This window comes from Tamandua tetradactyla, chromosome 3 (assembly GCF_023851605.1).
Source record: "Tamandua tetradactyla isolate mTamTet1 chromosome 3, mTamTet1.pri, whole genome shotgun sequence".
NCBI lineage: Eukaryota > Metazoa > Chordata > Mammalia > Pilosa > Myrmecophagidae > Tamandua > Tamandua tetradactyla.
The window spans coordinates 56,038,881-56,061,923 of NC_135329.1; the positions used below are offsets into that span (position 1 = coordinate 56,038,881).

At 35.5% G+C, this 23,043-nt stretch overlaps 1 protein-coding gene across 6 annotated transcripts in view; it reads left to right on the top strand.

Annotated features, from left to right (window-relative positions):
* TAF1B (TATA-box binding protein associated factor, RNA polymerase I subunit B) overlaps positions 1-23,043 on the top strand; it is a 109,751-nt gene that overhangs the window by 27,499 nt on the left and 59,209 nt on the right. For 4 of the 6 annotated variants that reach the window (XM_077153153.1, XM_077153150.1, XM_077153156.1 and 1 more), the window contains 5 exons: positions 1,242-1,329; positions 4,821-4,918; positions 7,248-7,343; positions 12,686-12,839; positions 17,964-18,120. In XM_077153153.1, coding sequence (XP_077009268.1) covers positions 1,242-1,329; positions 4,821-4,918; positions 7,248-7,343; positions 12,686-12,839; positions 17,964-18,120 — 593 coding nt within the window. Of the gene's footprint in view, positions 1-1,241; positions 1,330-4,820; positions 4,919-7,247; positions 7,344-12,685; positions 12,840-17,963; positions 18,121-23,043 lie in introns of those variants that run through there. The other 2 variants (XM_077153154.1, XM_077153155.1) reach the window with 2 other exon arrangements.

The window sequence follows — 23,043 nt, forward strand, 5'->3', positions numbered from 1 at the left end:
ATTTTTAATCTCTACTATTGTGCCTTTCATTCCCATCATTTCTATTGTGTTTCTTTTTATATTTTCAAATCCTTCTTTATGCTATGTGTTTTCTTAATATCTTCCTTTTATCTCTTTATGCATATTTTCCTTCATCTTTTTGAATTTCTTTAGATTTGAACATTTTTGATTACTTCCAAATTTTGTGTCTCCTTCAGTTTTAATTTGTTCATTTAACTGGGCTGTATCTTCCTGTTTCTTAGTATGGCTTGTAATTTTTTCCCAATGTCTAGGCAACTGATTATCTTGGTGAGTTTACTCTGAAGGTTAGTTTCTTTCTCTTGCCTAGGGTTTTATTGTTGATTGGCTTTCTGTAAAGGCTCTTCTTTGACACTTGGTTCAGCTGACTCTGGACCTTTAGAAGAGACTATGCTTAACTGACCAGAGTGTTTAAGCTCTTCTTCATCTGGTTCTTGCCTTTGATTTGTAGTACAGTTTTTTTGTATTGCACTGTTTGTGCAGTTGTTTCATCCTCAGGAAATAGCTTCCTTTCCTCCGTTTCTTCTCCAGGAATCTTGATCTGTTCTGTTTATTTTTTGTTTTGCTTCTATAGTCTTTTTTTTTTTTTTACATACCTTGTTGCTTCTAAGTTGCTTCTAAGGCTTAACAGTTTTATTTTTTATTGTGAGAGTGCCTTTGAAAGCATTTGGAATTGAGGACTTTGTGGTATAAAGTATCCTTACCACCTTAGTCATTTTTAAATTCTATAAATTTGATGAAAAGCAAAAATTGTACTTTTATAATTTCATGAGTGAAATCTGTTTAGGGTATTATTCAAACACATACAAAAGTATGATGAATGTAGCTTAACCTTTGTCGTTTGTAATAAATGCAGAAATTGTTTTAATTCCAAAGTGTTCTGGATAGAGAAAAAAGTAACTGAAGTGTAGAGTGCTATGTTATCTGTTTGGTTTGACCAAGTTAAAAAGTGATTTCAAATAAAAATTTAGTCATTTTAATAGAAATTTATTCAGGAGTTACTATGTTTCTGGCATATTTTACATAATGAGAAATTTTGAATGAAAAAGAAATTTGAGGATTAACTAGAATGTTACAATTCATGTACTTTTCCCAAGTTGTTACCATCATCACTCACAGTTTGGTTCATAATGCTTTTCAGAGCATACTTAAAAATATTTTTGTGGGTTTTTATGGGAGTGTGAAACTATCTTTTTATTTTTGTCTGTTTCTATTTCCTGCAGAGATCTAAGGAAGTTCTAAACACTGAGGCTATTCCTAATACTAAGATACAAGCCATCAACCGGGGACTTAAAAGAAAAAGAAAACCTGGTATGCTCTTTCTTCATATGTGCTTAACATTTTAAAATCATATGTCTTGATGCCTCTTTGGATTTCTTTCACCTTCATGATTTAGGGACATGAAATAGAATTTTAAATAGATTCTAGAGAAAATGCCAGATTTTTAAGCAGATAATTCAAACTGGAATTAAAGTGTACAACTATCGGTGGTATAATTGGAAAGGCATTTCTTAATCTTGCTTTTTGTCACAAGAAGTTGCATTTCCAGTAGAGCAACTGTTATGCAAAAAATATTACAAAGGAAGCATATGTTCTTCTATATCTATTATCATATGTTCTTCTGTTTATATCTGTTATGAATTTTATTTTTGTGCTTTTAAAGAAAAATGCTTATTTTCTGAAATGATTCAACTTAATTATCAGGTTAGGCTAGTTAAACATGGCATTCAATTTTCAGAAATCCATTTCTTATAGTGAATTTTGAACATACCGTTCTGTAATAGAGAAAATTATTTTCCTTTGTGATAGTTTCAGCACAAGTGTGTTTTGAAAGGTAATATGTTTTGTTAGTCCAGTGAATATGTATAATTAAGCATTATTGAGAAGAATCTGAATTTCTAAGTAAAGCTTTTATTTCTATGACATTAACTATTTTAGGACCAGATTCTCAAGTTTGTAAGCAGGCTAACATTAATGGTGTACTCTTCTATATGAGAAGTTTGAAGGACATTGTATATACACAGTATTCATTTGATATAAATGACATGTCTACATGAAATATGTTGATATTTTAGATGAATAGCAGAGAGAATGCCTAAATGTTGATTTGTGTCCATGTTTAACCTTTTATAGTGACTATTTATATTATATTAAACCTGATTAATTTTAAATTAAAGTTTATTAAGTTGAAGCCTCATTAATTTGGATTTAACTGATCCAAAAGGTTTAAAGGTATAGTTTAAACTTAAAGTTGCTGAAGGAACATGAGGTGCTTTAAATTAGTTGTCAAGTGTCTTATATTCAGGCTCTTTCTCTTTAGTTTCTTCATCTGTGAAATGAGAATTGTAATACTATTTGTTATAAAATAGAAACACAATCTCAGCATTTAAAATAAGATTTGGTCAATTTCTAAGAGCAGTGTACAGGAAAAAGAGACTATATATGTGCACAGCTTGAAGAGTTTAAACTCTTTCAACTCAGTCCATCAAAATTACAGACATATGTTTTAATCATACACAACCCAAGAACTTTTCTGGAAATTGTGATAGTCAGCAGGAATGGCAAGATTTTTTTTTTTCCATCACATAGTTGTATGTTCATCATCGTGATCATTTCTTAGAATATCTGCATCAATTCAGAAAAAGAAACAAAAAGAAAACAGAAAAAAATTCATATATTCCATACCCCTTACCCCCCCCTTTGATCACCAGCATTTCAATCCATTAAATTTATTTCAACATCTGTTCCCCCTATTTTTTATTTATTTTTAATCCACATGTTTTACTCATCCGTCCATAAGGTAAACAAAAGAAGCATCAGACACAAGGTTTTCAAAATCACACAGTCGCACTGTGAAAGCCACATCATTTTACAAACATCTTCAAGAAACATGGCAACTGGAACACAGCTCTACATTTTCAGGCAGTTCCCTCCAGCCTCTCCGTTATGCCTTAATGAAAAAGGTGATATCTATTTAATGTGTAAGAATAACCTCCAGGATAACCTCTTGACTCTGTTTGGAATCTCTCAGCCATTGAGACTTCACTTCATCTCATTTCTCTCCTCCCCTTCTGGTTGAGAGGGCCCTCTCAATCCCTTGGTGCTGAGTCCCAGCTCATTCTAGGACCTCCGTCCCACATTGCCAGGAAGGTCCACACCCCCGGGAGTCATGTCCCACGCAGAGAGGGGGAGGGCAGTGAGTTTACTTGTCATGTGGCTGATAGAGAGAGGCCACATCTGAGCAACAAAAGAGGGAACGGTGAGATCTTATGACATTAAAGTGAGGGGAAGGAGTAAGAATCCTGTGGCATCCTGCAGGGGAGAGGAGATCTTGGAATCATCGGTTAACAAGCTTCAGAAGCTATGTGAAGAAAAGTGCTGATAAGTTGTCTAACACTGAGGGGTGAAAACATAAGGCTCCTATTAAATTTTAATTTTTTCTTTAACTGGTAGTTATATTTAAACATATAGTTCTATCTACTGTGGTGGCAAATTTCTTTACAATCTCTAAGGGTTTTTTTTATTATTAATTTTTTAACTTTTTAAAAAATATAACAAAAAACAAACACAAGCATTCTTAAGTTTTGATCATTCTATTCTACTTATATAATCAGTAATTCACAATATCATCACATAGTTGCATATTCATCATCATGATCATTTCTTAGAACACTTGCATCAATTCAGAAAAAGACATAAAAAGAAAACAGAAAAAAAATTCATACATGCCATACCCCTTACCCCTCCCTTTCATTGATCACTAGCAAGTCAATCTAAATTTATTTTATCATTTGTTTCCCCTATTATTTATTTTTATTCTGTATGTTTTACTCGTCTGTTGATAAGGTAGATAAAAGGAGCATCAGACACAAGGTTTTCACAATCACACAGTCACATTGTGAAAGCTATGTCATTATACAATCATCTTCAAGAAACATGGCAACTGAAACACAGCTCTACATTTTCAGGCAGTTCCCTCCAGCCTTTCCATTACCTCTTAACTAACAAGGTGATATCTGTTTAATGCGTAAGAATAACCTCCAGGATAACCTCTTGACTCTGTTTGGAATTTTGGACTCTTTATTTTGTCTCATTTCGCTCTTCCCCCTTTTGGTTTTCTCAATCCCTTGATATTCTATGGTTTTTCTCAATCCCTGTAAGGGTTGTTTTGAGGATTGAAGGAAATAACCTACTTAAAATACTTAGCACCCACTTGATACTGAGGCGGAGATCAATATTTGTTAGTATTTTGGCTTTCAGTTTTTCTCTGTTACCTAGACCCATTCCCAGAAAAGGAAATGCCAGCGAGCAGTTAGTTTTATATGAATGCTCTGATTGCCTTCCTCTACTTCTGGACCATCACATCTAAACTTTTTTCATTCGTTTACCAAATATTCATTTTTCGTTTTGTGAGGTGGAATGAAAGAATGGTGGAAACAGTGAATGAGTACTTTAATTTAAGATTCTGCTGGTCACTAAGTAAAATACACATTTTAAAAGCTTAATTCATTTTTTTTTAACATTGTGGCTGTTCATTTTTTGCCTTTTAGGCTGCCATTTCAGAAACTTAGAGATAATCGAAAACATTTAAATTCTAATAAATTATAAAAAATGATGTTTAACTTTAGCATCAGTGTATTGATTTGCCAGATTGGAAGTAAGAAATGTAAGAATGGAAACCCTATTTATGAGTATTAAAGAATCCAAGTTGTGATGTGTGAATACAAACTGTAATTATGTCGTAGCACTAGAGTTAGTAAACTAGGCATGTAAATGTCTAAAATATGTTATTTGTCATTTAGAGAAAGGCTGGGATTGGTATGTGTGTGAAGGTTTTCAGTACATACTTTATCAACAAGCCGAAGCCTTGAAGACCCTTGGAGTTGGCCCGGAATTAAAGGTAAGTCTGTTTGTTTCTAGATGTTAGCTTTACATTTTGATGTTTGAAGAATAGTAAGATTTAGAGTAGAACTAAGGAGAGAAGTAGAATTATCAAGTACTAACACTAGGGCTACTAGAAGAATCATTTTTCTGATGTTTTTGTTTTAATCCTTTTACTAGACCAGCAATTAGCAATTCCCAAAGTATGTTCTACAGGATGTAAATAAGCAGTACATCTAAAAGAAAACTTAAAAGGTTTTGGTCTTCAGATATTTAGGAAACATTGGGCTAAACAAGTAAATGAAGGACTTTATGGACCTGTTGATGCCTTTTATGTATTAATGTACTTGGTTAATTTCCAAGGGGATGTAGTGTGCAGTATTTACAATTTACGAACAGAATCCTTTGGTGTGTAGCCTTTATCAGGACTTGAATTTCATAAAATGTACTTTGGGGAATTATGCATTAAACCAGAGGCTCTCATACTTGAATATGCATCAGAATCACCTAGGGGGTTTGAGAAAACACAGATTGCTAGTCCTTATTCCCAGAGTTTCTGGATTTAGTGGATCTGGAGTAGGGCCTAAGAATTTGCATTTCTAACAAGTTTCCAAATGACACTGATCCTGCTGGTCCAGGGACCACACTTTTACCATGCTCCTTCCTTGGAGTGATGTAATATCCTGATTATTATTTGGATTTCATATTCCCTCATCTAGTTGAAGTTATTTCAGAAATTCTTTGAAAAGCCAGTTATTTAGCTTTTGGTTAGCTAAATACAAGTGGTATCGAATGCTTGCTTTATACTCATCACTGGAAACTAAGTGTTAAGAAATTCAACCTAGTTGGGAAGAGGGTTATGCATTTGTGAAATGAGTAAACACAGAATTATATGATGATATGCTCATAAAGTGATGATGGAGAAGCCCTAAAATATTGCCAACATGGCTGCGGTGGCTAATGCAAGGCAACACAAAATGGCCTAGCCCACAACCAGCTTTCTTCCTGGAACTGGCGGTGGTTCGCGCCAAAAGCACTAACCTTAAATCTGCCCTCTGCCCTAGCAACAACGGTGACCAATCCCAGAAATCTGCCCTCCTCCCTAGCAACAATGGCCACCAATCCCCATCCGACACGTGTCCCTGCATGCTCCCAGCCTATATAAGCCTGTGCACTTCCTCGATAAAGTGGACACCTTCCACTCACCCCTGAGGGTTGTCTCCTGAGTCGTGCGCTGTGTGCTCTGTGTCTGTGTGACTGACTCAGTACGGCCGCTTACCCCCAGCCATCAGCTACCCAACCAAGTGATATAAAGGGCAAGAAGAAAAGGAAGGAAATTAATGTGGACTGAAGTCACCAAGGAAGTGTTGTAAGAGTAGTAGTGTTTGCTGTTCAAAGCAGTATCTGGGGCAAACCCCAAAAGAATGACCTGTAGACCATTTCGTGGCCTAGATGGATTCTGGGCTTACTCTAAAAAACATTATGGAAATTAAAAATTCAAAAGCCTGAAACCCTCGAGTCTTACCTGTGACAGACTATGGCATTAGATAAGATTGCTTTTAGTGGAGATTTGTGAATCTAGTTTCTCCCTGCATAGTCATTCTAGTAATAATGTTTATAAGTAGTTTTGCTTTATAACTATATGGGAGTATAGGGTTTACTCCTATGTAGCTTTCTACTCACTCCATCAGAGGTTAATTCTGAAAAATTTCTTTAAAATTAGCCAGGGAGCAAACTGTTTAGACCTGATCAGTTAAATGACACAGGAATGTTATTATGACGAGACCTCAGGCTGTGGCATCAGAACTGACTCCAAATCCTGGTCATGACTTTTCTGCTTATTGACTGGGTAGTCTTGCCCAATTTCTATAACTCTGAGCCTCATTTTCTTCAGCCATAAAATGCAGTATTATACTAGAACTAGTGGATGCCATAGTAAGTGATGAATAAAATGGAAGCTTTTTAATTTTGTTTCACATTCACCTGGGACTGGTGAATAGTAGGCCAGTACACCTGATAGCAGCTTTGCCCCCAACTAAGAGTACAGTCATTGTATAAGTTGTTTTCTTTCTCTGATCTTAATTTACTTCACTTGCAAAAGGAAGAAATTCAACTAGGTGACCTTTAATAGCACTTCTTTCTCTAAAATCTAAAATAAAGAAGGATTTATTAATCCTTTAATAAGTATTTCCAATATACTTGACATTGTGATGATAATTCTTTTTAAGAAAAAGTGGTATGAATACATTTTAAATGGAAGACAATATGTAAAGTAATTCTGTGTTATAGGTGTGCTCATATATTTATAATTATAACCTGAATCACCCCTCGTTTTCCTCCCACCATAGAATGAAGTTTTGCATAATTTTTGGAAGCGCTACCTGCAGAAGAGCAAGCAGGCATATTGCAAAAACCCAATTTATACCAGTAGAAGGAAAGCTGTGGTAAGTCACAAATCTAAAAAGTAGGACTAAAAGAGACATTTTTAATGAGATGGTAGAGGTGAAGATTGGTCCATGACCAATTTGAGTTTCTGGGATTATGATGCCTGTCAGGATTTTCAGAGAAAAGGCAGAAAGACGGGGTCATTTATCTAAACATAGGAAGTAATTTTGACTTATGATTTGACTAGTTCTTATGATCTGACAATAGAAATTTGTGGTTAATTTGTTGTTAAAAGATAGAAGCCCAGAAACTTTGGATATTTATGTGGCACCTGAGGTTCAGAGTTGGAGCTCTGAAGCTAAGAAAATCAGCATTATCCCATACAACAATTGTTAAAAGAGTTGACAAAGTGATCACACTTCATCTAGAAATGTGAATGAAGCTGATCTGGGTAGGATTAAGGTAAATCAGAATATTTTAAAAACTTCAACTTCTGTGTGAGACCAAAGGGAGAGATGTTTGTTTGGTGCAAAATTTTTATTTTGGGTAGCACAATATCTAATTTAACTTGTATGGTCTACTTATTCAAACACCAAAATTACATGGAATCTTGAGTAGGGCATGAGATCTTGATGGTTTGTCCAGGTTAGTGTGATGCCCCGATATATCCCAGAGTAATTTGGGCAGATAATAAAAAAGTATTTGCAGAGTTCCCTCATGGGGCTGGGGAGAAAGGAGGAAATATTAAACTTCCCCATCTGAGGAATTCCTGATAGTCTCACAAGCAGTGGGGACAACCAATTCAATAGGGTGAGCCCTCAATCTTGAGGTTCGACCCTATGAAACTTATTCCTGCAAAGGAGAAGCTTAGCCTACTTAAAATTTTGCCTAAGATTCACTCCCAGAGAACCTCTTGTTGCTCAGATGTGGCATCTCTCTAAGCCAATTCAGCAGATGAACTCACTGTCCTACCTCCACGTGGGATATGACTCCCAGGGGTGTAAAATCTCCCTGGCAATGTGGGTCACAACTCCCAGGATGAACCGGGACCTGGCATCATGAAATTAAGGAAGACTTCTTGACCAAAAGGGAGAAGAGAGAAATGAAATAAAATAAAGTTTCAGTGGTTGAGAGATTTCAAACAGAGTCAAGAGGTTATCTCGGAGGTTATTCTTATGCATTATATAGATATTTGTTTTTAGTTTATGGTGCATTGGATTGGCTAGAGGGAAATCCCTGAAACTGTTGAACTGTGTTCCAGTAGCCTTGATTCTTGTAGATGATTGTATAGCTATATAGCTTTTATAGTGTGATTGTGTGATTATGAAAACCTTGTGTCTGATGCTCCTTTTATCCAGGGTATGGGCAGATGAGTAAAAAAATAAGGAAAAATAAATAAATAATAGGGGGATAAAGGGTAAAAAAAATTAGGTAGATTGACATACTATAGTCAGTGAGATGAGGAGTAAGGAGTATGGGATTTATGAATTTTTTTCTTTTCTTCTTTTTATTTCTTTTTCTGGAGTGATGCAAATGTTCTAAAAATGATGATGATGATGGAAGCACAACTATGTGATGATATTGTGAGCCATTGATTGTGTACTTTGGATGTACTGTACTTGTGAGAAGATAGTTTAATAAAAATTTTTTTTAAAAAAAGCTTAAGGAATTTCTGTCATTGTGCTATTTAAAATATATATATATATATATTTTGCATATGTTATCCCCTTTGCTTGAAGATCTACTTTTTTATGTGGCATAAGATTCAGCTCAGTTATCCTGTCTTCCCAGAAGCCTTTATATAAAGAAAAATAAATCTGGATGCCCCAACCCCTTGTGTACTAGAGCAGCTTATATTTTCAACCCTTGCGTATTAGAGCAGCTTATATTTTCAACAGTTTGCTTTTAACTGCCTTTTAACTGTGCCCTGGAAAATTTTATTTGTTTAAGGAGCAAGACTGAGAATTTCTGATATATTCAATGGGTAGTACTAACTCTCCAGGGCTGAGTATAAGAGATTCTGAATCCAGTGGACACAAATTTGTTAACAACTTGAGAACTGGACCCAGTATTTCCTTTTTTGCTTAGGTTCTCGTGAGTTCCATACGCAGGTTTCAGTGAAACTCAAGCCTGGATGAGAGGAATAGGTGGGAGGTTGGTGAAGCAAACATTTCTGGACTGCTCATGTGTCCTTGTGTGGGTTTGTGAATGAATTGTTAAGAGTAGCCTAGTCATCCAAGAGATGATGTTAAAAGGGGGAATAACCTAAGCAGTTAATTTAGGAATTGTCCATTTTAAACATGAGGCAATTTAAAGAATTGAAAGAAACTCAGGAGAAATAACTTGAATTTACTTGCAAAGATAACATTTTACAACCAAAGTTATGAAACATCTTATCTGTATTGGAGAAAGGGTCTTCTCAAGAAAAGGAAAAGATGCTATATAGTTCTGAAGTAACACTTTGAAAACATAAAGAAAGACAAAATTATCCAAACTACTAAGAGCTTGATCCTTAAAATTATGCAGTTAAGATATTTAGTGGTTATTTTTATACATTGCTCCTTTGCCTAGCACATATAAAATACAAATCAGTACTTGGGATTCTGTCTAACATTTGAATATTTCTAGGTTAACTAAGATAAAGAACGTTTTGTTGACTTGAGTAAACATCTGTCAAAAACAATATTAATATCACTCTAAAACTTTTAGGTCAATAAATAAGCAATAGGCAAGGTTTTAAGCTGATATTCAAATAGGTAATATCATTTCTATAGTAAGAGTGTAGCTATACTCTCTTTTGAAAGAAAAAAGGAGCATTCTCAAATATTCAATAAATATTTTATTAGTTCTTGAGATTTAACTAATCTAAGAATAGTAAGAGGCCTGTATCAGAATCCTGATTCTACAGCTTTTGAGCTGTGTAATCTTGGGTGAAACTAATTACTTAAAACTCCTAGAAAAAAAACGAACAAACCAGCAAACATAAATCAGTGTAAAAAGGATAGAAAGTGTGGGGAAAGGGTGGCAGGGAAAGTGCTGTTTAATGCCCAGTGATCCGGGAAGGCCACCATGAGGGAGGATCCTAATTAAGTGAGAGAGCAAACCCGGAGGATATATAGGGGATGAAATGGAGAATTTCAGGCCCCACCGAGAGCTACTGAATCAGAATCTGCGTTTTAACAAGGTCCTAGGTGCTTTCTATACACACTAAAGGTTGAGAAGCGTTGCTCTGGATGAGAAATGATGGTGACCTGGGACCAAGTGATAGAAGTAGAGATGATAAGTGGTAGGATTCCAGATAAACTCTGATGGTAGAGACAATAGAATTTCCTGATGGATTGCAGATGGGGAGTAAGAGAAAGAGAGAAGTTATAGATGACTGTAATTTTTGGCTTGAGGAGCTGGGAGAATGGCATTTTCATTAACTGAAATGGCAAGTAGAGGAGGAAGATCAGTAGATTAGTTTGGACATGTTGAGTTTCATGTTAGACATTCAAGAGGAAGTGTCAACTACACAGTTAGATAAACAAGTCGGGAGTTCAGGAGTCAGATCGGGGCTGGAGATATAAATTTAGAAGCTGTCAGCTTGTACCATAATCATCATATCTAAAATACCATCAACTGTAATATGTATCATTATTTTAAGTACCCCTAAGAAAGGAAATAATGCTGCAAATTTAATTGTTACATGCCATTCATGATACCATACATCCTGATTACAGATGTTAAAATGTGGAGAAAAAGTGTATTTGAAACTAAATAATTATAATAGATAATATTTAATACCGCAAGATCAGGTGACATCAATGAGTGAAGATAGAGAAGTTGAAAAACTAAGCTCTGGGCCACTGTAGGGTTAAGATGTCTGGGAAAAAAGAACTGGCATAGAAGTCTGGAAAGGTGCAACTAGGGAGGAGGTCCAAGAGAATGAGGGTGCCATTCTAGAAACCAAGAGGGCAAGGGATTTCAAGAAGACAGGAGTGATTAACTGTTTAATGCTGCTGGTAGATCAAGAAGGAAGAGGACTCATTTTTGATTAGTGAGCAGGAGGATCCAAAGTTTGTTTGAAATGGGATCTACGATCTAAGGAGAGAAATTGGAGACAGCCAGTCTGTACAACTCTTCTGAGGTGTTTTGCTGCGGAGGAGTACACAGAAATAGTGTGGTTGCTGGGGTCAAGGGAAAGTTATTTATTTTTTTTAAGTAGGAGATATTGTAGTGTATTTGTACACTGATAGGAATGATACAGGAGAGAGGAAAAATTAGATGACACAGAATAAAGTAAGTATTATCTTTAAGTAGATGAGACGGGTGGCAGCTAGTGCAAGCAGAGCAACTGCTTTTGGATAGATTCTTGTATAGTTTGTCAAGAGCATCAGACTGAGGGCAGGGTATATGGGTAAAGATGCTGGTAATTGCTTGCCTGTGGACCTATGAAAGTTTTCTTCTGATTGCTTCAGTTTTCTCAGTGATTTCGTGCTTATGAGCCAGTTTTATGGCATATCTTGCCTCCCATGTAGCTTTCCTTTAGGGAAAGATTGTGCTTGACAGGGCACATCTAAGTTGCCAATTTCTTGCTTCATTCTGTTGTGAGCTTCCTTAATGTGTGACTTCCCTCCTTGCAATAAGATCATGTTTCTTGTCCTGTGAGGCGAGAGCCTGAATTTTTGACCATGATCAATTCTCCAAGGTGATGTCAGCTAATGAAGTCCTTAGGTAGCCAGCCAGCTGACATTTCTTAGGTCATTCTGACCACTGTTTCAACTGTACATGTGTGAAAAAAAATAAACAATGGTATGTGATAGTATATCATTGTCAAATAAGTGTTAAAAGCAATCAGTGCTATAGGAGTTCAAGGAAGTGAGAAACCATTGAATAAGAGTAGGCTGGAAAGACTGCACAGTAGAGTAATCAATTGGAGAGTGGAAGAAGAACGTATAGTCCAGGCAGAAGAAATGGAATTAGCAAAGATACAAAACAGAAGGTACATGCCGTAAAGAGAAATGCAAGCTAGTGTGCATTGATGTATTTCTTGGTATAGATGCTAGAACTGCAAGAGAGATAGATGTTAATAGGAGAAGGAAACCTACTTCCTCTCCTCATCCTTGTCTGTAGTCCTTCTCTGAGAAGACTGGGAGCTCCCAGAGAGCAGGTTTCAAAAGTAAAGGTTTTGGACAGAAAGGTCTACTTTATGACTTAGCTAAATAGTTTGAAATAGTTAAGAAGTATATTTAAGGTTTCCAGATATAGATCTTCTCTACCTTTGGACTTGGCATACAGTAGCAATTCTCTAGAGCAGCTTCTTTTATGCTGTATGTGAAGGTCAGGAATTGTTTATGTTGATGGAAATTGTGTTTTAAAACTTCTATGCAATAATTTTATTATATTATTTTACAAATAGACTTTAGAAGATAATCCAAGTCATTCAGACTGGGATAGTGAACCTGAGTTGCTAAGTGACTTTAGCTTTCCTTCTTTTGTTGAAAGTGGAGCAGACTCTCAGTCTGATGTCAACACTCAGAAGTCTTTCCCCACCATCAAAGCATCACAATCAGGTAAAAATGAGAATTAAACTGTGTAGAATTTTAAAGCCAGAAAAACATCTTAAATATAACTTAGTCTACTCTCCTTGTATTATAAAGAAGGGAACTTGGAGTAGCAAGAAGGAATAAGTTGCTAAACAGTATGGCTGGGAAAAAGGTACTTTAAATGAAATCTTAGTACATTTAAAAGAAAGGCACATTGTCTCCACATGAGTATTTTTGTATGATTTTAAAAAGAGTTAAAAAAATAAGGAGATACAAAAAAAGGCTAGTTCAGAAATGATCACATATGAATTATATATGACATGTCATATGTGACACATCATATATGTCACAATTTTCAGTGTCTACAAAGAAAGTTGCAGGTGGAGAAACAATGGAACTTTGCTATATAATGTGTAATAAATAGACAAGAGTCAAAGATAACTAAAGCAAATTGAGTAAACCTTACCAGATTACTGGTGTATGTCTATCTTACTTTCTGATTGAACTCAGTAATTCAGTCCAGATATAGACTTCTCTGCAAAGGGTGCAGATATAGACTTCTCTGCAAAGCATTTATTCATTATTTTGTTTCCTCACTATTTTTTTTTTTAAATATGATAGAAAACAGATCTCAGAGAGCAAACCAGGCTTTTATTCTAGTTTAGTAGAATCTGAATTGTACTAATAGAATTATTTGGGAGACAGCTTCCAGACCTTCTGATGTTAAGAATTGTTTATTGAAATCTGGACTAAATGTATATAAATTTTCAACAAAACATTTCTTGTATATACTGCTTGTTTGTAAGCCCCTGCCCTCCAAAGATTAAAAATTCCTTTTACCAGCATGTCTGCACTTCTTGCTAGACTGCATAGTACCAAAGATATCAGATAAGTTACTTTTTGTGTCCAAAGACATAAAGTATTAGAATCATAGAATAATGCAGAAGCAGTGAATCTGTGGAGTTTTCTTCTCCATGTTTTTAGATAAGACTGAATTCAAACCGCCCCAAAAGACTATGACTGTAAAAAATCCATGCCTTTTTTTTTAAAAAAGGCAGTAATTCCTTCTAAGCATCAGAATTGGTTCTGTTCTTTTTTAAGTTTATGATGAGCTCTAAAGCTTTATTTTCCATTTTATATTAGAAATAACTTCATACAAATCTTATTGCAAAACAATAAAATACAGTTAGTCAAAAAGAAAGAAAATCACCAGTATGGTACTACTCAGAAATAACCACTATTGGTATAATAAGACAGCTTTTTCTTCATGTATATCTAGAGAGAGAAAGGGAAAGAATTTTTTGGTTTGTTTTGTAAGAACGTAAAGTATTTTTTCATTCTTTAAAAATTTTTATCAAAGTTATACATGTGTATAATTCAAGTAGATCTGTATGGCTTGTTATGAAAAATTGCAGTCCACTGTGCCCTTTAAATGTCCTGTTCTCAAGAGTCGTTCATTTTCAACTTTTGAAACCTCCATATCTTGAATTCTGGTTTTAGACATTACCTATTGAATTCTCACTCTGGGAATGAAGTTTTATCTTTCATACATCCCTCTCTATCTCTCCTCCCCATATAATCACCAGCATACAATTATGTGCTGTTTTCTCACTATAATTCTCATTCCATCTTCCCAGTATAATTATAATTTCTTACTAGATCAATATTTAATGTAGAAATTATTATAAATCTATAGATACTATTCAGAACTGAACCAGATAACTTAATGTGATTATTTTTTCTACATGTCCTTTGTTTTTCCCAGAGTTGATAATTGTTTTATTTTGTTATTTGTTTGGTTTTCTATGTATTTATTACTAATTTATACTTTATTACCATTGTTTCACTACACTTCCTCTTAGTTCCTAAACGCTCTGCTTGACACCTTTGGTATTCTATCAGTTTCATATTCTTGAGGTTTCTCTGGAGCCTCTGTCTGCTCTGATTTACTATGTTTTATCTCTTGGGATCTTTATCACCTTCCTGAGGATTCTAATCACCTTTCTTTTGTTGGATTCCCCATGACCTGTATCCCATTACCTTTTCTTTCCTGCATTGCTTCCTCATTTTTGTGGAGCATCCTTTCTTTTTTCTCTGAGAACATTAGGGATATTTCCCCCTTGATTTGATTGTTTTGGCCTCTGCTTTTTATATCAGAGACTTTTATCAAATGTTTGGTGAGCCTAAGATGTCATTCATATTTAAGAATGGAGTACTGAAAAGTTGAAAAGTTTATATCCATGGGTGAGTCCTGTCAACCGAGTTATTTTCTTAGTGAATCTCCAATGTTATCTTTAGCTCTTTCCCCCTTGAGCTAATTATAGTCCCCAAAGAAATCTCTGAGTTTTCTGTTTAGAGGCTGTCATCCTGGCAGTGTTTGGGGAACTGGGTGGAAGAAGGAGGCCCAAGGGCACTAGGATTGTCTCAATACTCAATATGTAAAATTTCACTTAATCCTCCTGTTTTCAGTACAATACCCTTATTCTCAACTGTGTATGTGACCAACATACCTTATTTCAGAGACTTTGTTTTCTTTTTTCTAGAGAAGAAACTTTAAGTTGTCTGCCAAGATTTGGGAGGGGCGGTCACTTGGCTGCATGGGGTTGGGATAGGAATCTGGGTATCTAACTGCTTCTTAGTCAGACTTTCAAACAGTCCTCCTGGTATTAACTGGACCTTCACCCATTTTCCAGGGTTAATGACTTAACCAATTCCTGAGCTCTTTTTAGGGTTCCCTAGTTAAAAGTTAGATTTTTTTTTGCTTTTCCCACCATTGGCTTTGGATCCAGCTTTTTCAGAACTACTAAGGCAGTAATCACCCGTCCATTTGCTTTCTAGCTACTAAAATTGTCGTGTTTTTGTCTTCGTTTCTGTGTTATTTGTTCTTGGTTTATATGTTTTTTTAAAAAAATGCCTTTGGAAGTATCTTAGTGGTGGAGAGCAGAGACTAATGTGTGTTTTCTGGTAATCATCTAGGTGGAAGCCCATACATGTTGTTTTATATATATATATATTTTTTAACATAATATATCCTAGAAATTTGTGTCCTTATATATTCTTCTAAAACAGTGGTTCTCAAAATATAGCCTTCATTGGAATTATCTGCAGGGCTTGTTAAAACACAGATTGGTGTACCCAGTGATTTTCATTTCTGTTAAGTTTTCAGGTGATGTGAACACTGTTAGTTTAGAAGCTGCACTTTTGAAAACTAGTGATCTGAAGTATTATGTAAATTGTCATGTAATATCCCATTGCTTGGGATCATTTAATTAAATTTCTACTCCTGGCACTTAGGTTGTTTTACATTTTTTCATATTATAAACAGTGCTGCCACAAACATTTCTTGGCCCTTAATCTTTAGATGTTTTAAAAATCACCTCACTAGGATGAAATCTTATAGTTACTGGATCAGTTTGTCACCAGATACTTAGTGATTTCCTGTTCTGCACTGGGGATTGTTCTGGGCACAGGGGATGCCGTGGTGAGCAAGGCTGTCTTTACTTTCAAGGTGCTTACATTCTAGTGGGAGGAGATAGACAGTAAATGAACAAATAAATAAGAAAAGTTCTGTTACTTATACATGCTGTGAAGAAAGGATTTGAAAAATTTGGAGAAAGGGATTTTGAGGAATGATTTGGATAGTTTATGTCCAAGAAAGTTTGAAATTTCTCCAAATTCAGGGTCATTCCTTGTTCTTCTCTATCTCCCTCACTTCTTAGGTGACATCACCTAATGCCATGGCTTTAAATATCATCTTTATCCTGATGACGCTAAGATTTCTGTTGTAGCTCAACCTCTCCTCTGAACTATAGATTTTATATTCAACTGCAACCTAAACATTTACATTTGTATATTCAGTAAAATCTCAAACTTAACATATGCAATTTTGACATCTTGATTTCTCTCATCAAATCGGCTCTTTTGCTGTCTTTCTTGTCTTAATAAATGGCATCTCCATTTTTCTCATGGCTCAGGCCAAAAACTTTATAATCATACTTGTCTTCATACCTCACATCCAGTTCATTAGCAAGTCTTGGTGAGTCTGCCTTCATTTTATATCCAGCATCTGACTGCTTCTCATCACCTCCAATGTCACCACTCCAGACCCTGTCACTGTCATCCCTCTCCTGAACTAGGCTCTCCTATTTCTACTCTTGTCCTCCTACAACTCTGCATTCCACATAGCAGCAGGAATGATCTTTTACAAACATAAACCAGACCATGTTGCTCCACAAGCTTCTTCTTATACATGGAATAAAATCCATAGTACAAATCATGACCTACAAAGCCCCAATATTATTTGTCTCCCTCTCCAATATTGTCTACCACTTTCCCCCTTACCCATGAGGCTCTTGCCACACTGATCTTCTTGCTGTTCCTTGAAATATACTCTGAGATTTCCTCAAGACTTACCCTCTAAATTCATTCACATATCTGCTCAGATAATCAACTTATCAGAGAGGCATTGCTGATTACTCTATATAAAATAATGTATCTTTCTTCCCTTCCCACCACTTTTTATCATCCTGCCTTGCTTTATTTTTCTCTATAATACTTATTACCATCGGCAATTGTGTATTTATTTGTTTATTGTCTGTCTCCCACAACTAGAATGTAAGTTCCAAGAGAGATGAGACACCTAAAACAGTGGCACAAAGAATGAAATTAATAAGTATTGGTCAAATGAATGAATGAGGATAATGTAATATAATGTGGTAAAGGAAGGCTGGTGGGTGGGGTGGAGGGAGGTGCTGCTTTAGCTAAAAAGTTTTGGGGATCCTCTCAGAGACGGGGACATGTGAGTTGAGACCTAGGTCAAAGGAGTTACATTTCTTTGTTTTGCTTTTTAGTGGTTTGTTCTTTACTTTAAAAATTGTTCATGTTCAATTAAAAAATTGAAACATTCCAAAGCCCTCTTTAGAATCCGACCCCATTCCACTCCCGCAGATAACCTACAATTATTTTTTTATCCAATTTCCTTCTAAATCTTTATTGTTCCTTATTTCCAAATTGTACTTTGAAAAAGTTATTTCAATTAAAACCTAATTTTAAGATATTTGAAATAGAAGTTTGAATTTGTTTGTTGTTTTCATTCTTTTGTTGTCTATAGTCATTTCTTGCATTTTTTAAAATGTCACTTTATACCCCAAGAAACTGCATCCATCTGTTCTGGATCTCTCGATGGTGTTGAATATTCACAACGAAAGGAAAAAGGAATTTTGAAGATGACTGTGCCAAAGACTCTTGCTTTCTGCTATCTTTCAATACTTTGGCAGAGAGAGACAATTACTCTTTCAGATCTTTTGAGGTAAGCTGAACCTCTAATAGTGATAATATTTTTGCTGATTATCCACATAAATTAGGGGGTGACCTTTAGATCACCTGTAATTTTTTACAAGGGGGCTTAAATTAAAGAAGGAATTGAAAAGATTGAGTAAACTGAGTTGTAACTCTGAAATTTAATACCCCGTGAACCAGTCATCCATCTCTTTGGTTTCCTTATTTACATAGTAGAAAAAATAGTATTAACTTCTTATGGGGTATTGGAAAATAAACCATCAAATGTGAGTAAAATGCTTTGAAGATGAAATGTGACATTTTAAGTACCTGAGAAGTAGTATTAAGCATTTTAATTTCTAAGAGAAAAGATGAACAGATGATCTTTACATGAGCAAAATTGTTATTAGTAGTCAAGCAAAGTCTACAGTGGTATTGATAAAAGCTAAAATATAGGTTGTATTGTTGATAATGTAAAATTAAAAACAAAACTACTGGAAGAACCTGTTACACAGGTAGTTAGCATTTACATTTTTCAAGATAATCCACAGCATTTTATAGTTAATGAGTAAATTACGGCATTGCATGAAAGATGTTTCATTTAATAGAAGATGTGCCAAATCATCAGTGTTCCTTTTTTTTTTTCCCTTTGCTTTATATACATTCTAGATAGTAACATTTGGGTTTAATCATTATGTAGAGTGGTTTCTAGAGCACAGACTTCGAACAGATTACTGACTTCAAATACTGTCTTTGCCAGTTAATGCACCTAAGTTTGCCACTTAACTTGAGTAAGTTATTTAATTACTCTCTGCTTCAGTTTCCTCACTGGTGAAATGGGGCTAATAATAATATCCACCTCATAGGATTCTAACTACTTTGTAATGAGTACTACTGAGAAACACTTAGAACAGTGACTGGCATATAATACAAACTCAGTGCTAGATATTGTTTTTGTTTTCATTATCATCGTCTTTCTCATTATTTTTACTGGCACTAGGCCCTTCGATTAAAAAAGTGCCTCCAGTTAATGATTATAGTGCCTTTGAATTTGATCACATCAACCAAATAACAAGGCTTTTCTCGGGTGTGATTAACTCTGTACAGTTAACAACCTCATTTTGCTGTATGTCTCAGTGGGTGATCTCATCCTCTCTCATGGCTTTAATTACCATCTATATGCTGATGGCTTCCAAATTTATACTTCTAGCCCAGACTTGTCTGCTGAGGGCAGGACCTATATATTAATATATGTAACTACCTTCCAGACACAACTGCTTGGATGTCATCACGGTGTCTCAAAATCAGCATGACTAAAAGAAGTTCATCATTTTTCTCCTTAATCCAGCTTCTTCTTCCATGTTTTGTCTCTTAGTAAAAGTCATGCACTCTGTAGCCTGGCCAGAAACTTAGGTATTATCCTTGATTCTTTCCTCTCTCCAAATACAGTTAGTCGTTATGTCCTATCAATTATACTTCCAAAATGTCTCTCAAAACCATTCTTCTGTCGTTCCCTCTATCCCTATCCTCACCTCACAACTGGGCTCTGTGCCGCTTCTGTCCATTTTCCTTAACCAGAGTGATCATACAGAAACATAAATCTAACCATGTCATCAGAGCCAAATTAAAGGACTAGACATTCTACCTAAGGTGATCAGTAAGGGGGTAACAGAACACTCCTAGAGGTCTAACAAAATGGAGAAAATCATATTTGCCCCAAATTCTTCCCAGGAGGAATGCTATATATGGTTGGAAGGATGGGAATAAGATCCTAGCCTGTTCTTCTCCCCTCCTTGCCCCTCTTTTTTCTCCCTTTTTCTCTCTCCCTCCTTCTCTTCTTTTCCCTCTGTCCCACTTCCTCCCTCCTTATCTCCCTCCCTCTCTATCCTCCCACTCCTTCCTCTCCAAGAAAAATTCTAAATTGCCTTCAAGGAGATTGGATCTAGTAAGCTAGAGGGCTTTTATTTTTCTCTGTGGGGTATACAGGTCTGGGAATGGAGCTAAGGTGCTTGGGGCAATAGAAGAAGAGTTTTAAGATGACTGATCCTGCTTGTCCCTCCCCTGTTTCAGTCCTTTAGGAACAACCATAACCCTTAGGAAAAATTCATAACTTTTATAATAGCCTTTAAAAGGCTACCTAGCAGTAACAGTACCATAGTAAATAACAATAGTCAACATTTATTCATTCCACACATATTTATTGAATATTTACTGTATGCAGGTGTTATGTTAGAGTCTAAATGCTTAACATACATCTGTGAACTATATAGATCAAGTTCCTGCTCTCAAGACCTTCAAAACTAGAGGGGGAAATAGATGAGCAAATACATTAAAAATAAGAAAATTATCAGACAGTGAAATGCTTTGCAGAAGATTGAAACAGAGTGATGTGATAGAAAATGACTAGATGGCTACTTCAGATTGGTCATTAGGGAAGACCTTACTGAATTTAAGCAGCATTTCCAATGATAAGAAAGTGCCAGTCATGTGCAGATCAGAAGGAAAGGCATTCCAGGTAGATGGAATAGCTAGTGCAAAGGCCCTAAAGCAAGAACAGGCTTAGTGTGACTAAGAAAGAAAAGACTGTTATGTCTGGAGTAAAAGAATTTGAAGGAGGTGTAGGAGAATAAGGGCAGAAATATAATAATGAGAGGCCAGATGTTGCTTTCATAAGCTAAATTAGGAGTTTGTATTTTTTTGTTGAAATATTCATATGTGATAAAATGTGCCCTTCAGAAATGTGCAGTTAAGTGGTTTGTAGTATATTCACAAGGTTGTTTACCTACTGCCACTGTCTAATTCCAGGATGCTTTCATCAACCCCAGAAGAAACCCCACACCCATTAGAAGTTTGGCTTTTAGATAGTAAGCCATTGGAGGGTTTAAGCAGAAGAGAGAGAGAATCTGCTTTATATTTTTAAAAGAGCATTAAAGCAGCTGTGTGGAAAATGGGTTATAGGTAAGCAAGAGTGGAAGCAGGGAGCCCATTTGATAATCTTGTTATATTTTAGGCAAGAAGTGGTGGCTTGGTGTTCCAGCAGCCATGTTTCTTGATGATGATTGTATAACGATATAGCTTTCACAGTGTGACTGTGTGAGTGTGAAAACCCTGTGTCTGATGCTCCTTTTATCTACCCTGTCAACAGATGAGTAGAACATATGGAATAAAAATAAATAATAGGGGGAACAAATGTTAAAATAAATTTCATTTGAAATGCTAGTGATCAATAAAATGCTAGTGATCAATGAATACCATAAAGGGTTATGGTATGTAAAATTTTTTTTTCCGTCTTCGTTTTATTTTTCTGTTGTCTTTTTGTTTCTTTTTCTGAATTGATGCAAATGCTCTAAGAAATGATCATGATGATGAATATGCAACTATGTATGATATTGTGAATTACTGATTATATATGTAGAACGGAATGAGCATATATTAGGAATGTTTGTGTTTCTTTCTTGTAATTTTTTTTAAATTAATAAAAAAATTTTTTAAAAGTTAAAAAAAAAAGAAATGATGGGTTGTCTGGGACTCAGCATCAAGGGATTGAGAAAACCTTCTCTAACAAAAGGGGAAAGAGCGAAATGAGACTAAGTGTCAATGGCTGAGAGATTCCAAACCGAGGAGAGAGGTTAGCCTGGAGGTTATTCTTATGCATTAAATAGATGTCACCTTTTAGTCAAGATGTAATGGAGAATCTGGAGGGAACTGCCTGAAAATGTAGAGCTGTGTTCCAGTAGCCATGTTTATTGAAGGTTGTATAATGATATAAGCTTTCACAGTGACTGTGTAATTGTGAAAACCTTGTGTCTGACACTCCTTTTATCTATCTTATCAACAGATGAGTAAAACATACAGAAAAAATATATATAATAGGGGGAACAAATGTTAAAATAAATTTAGATTGAAATGCTAGTGATCAATGAAAGGGAGGGTTATGGTGTGTATGAATTTTTTTCTGTTTTCTTTTTATTTCTTTTTCTGAATTGATGCAAATGTTCTAAGAAATGATCATGATGATGAATATGCAATATGTGATGATATTGTGAATTACTGATTATATATGTAAAACGGAATGATCATATGTTAAGAATGTTTGTGTTTGATATAGTTTTTTAAGAAATTAAAAATTAAGAAAAAAAGAAATGGTGGCTTGGACTAGGACAGTGGTGAGGGAGATCAAAAAGGTGAATGGTTTCAGGATGTGTTTTAGACAGGATTTAACTTGAATGCAGGGCTGCTTAGATTACCTGTAATGAGGGACCAATTTGTTATATTTACAATCCATCACAGATTGAAACTTTTGAAAAATACCATCAAGTAATAAGTAGAGGCAGTGTTTCCAGGGGACATGGCTAAAGAAGTGGTTTCTTGATCAGGAAGGACATGTGGGATGCTTTTAGCCTGTGCCAAGTCTTCTATAAACTCTCTGGATTGATCCAGGGAACCATGTGATAAACCTAACAAGGGAAATAATGTAATTAGAACTTTGATTCAGTAGCTATCCTTCAGAAAAAAGTGTGTACTTTTCTAAAAGCAAATTCAAAGAAAAAGAAAACTTTGGAAAGAGATTAAGAACATCACTGTCTATAAACAGTGGAAAATTGTTAAAAACGAGAATGCCCAGGACCTGCTCTGTGCAGACTTTCCTGCTTCTCTAGGGCAAGCTTATTCTTTGTCCTTCTGCAGCTGTGTGCTCATCCCTCTGTGAGGGCGTTGTTGGTAGTGATTTACCCATGGGGTCTCTCTGTAATCTGTAAGAGTTAGGACGTGGGCCCTTCTTGTCTTATTCACCTCTGAATGCTAACGCCTCTTCCAATGCCTGGCACGTGGCAGCAGTGATGAAAGCCAGCATGAACATGGTAATATAATGGAACACTAGATAGTTATGGAAGTGATAAGCATGTAGTACATCCTGTATATAAGATAATATGAAACTATTATTATGCACAAATAC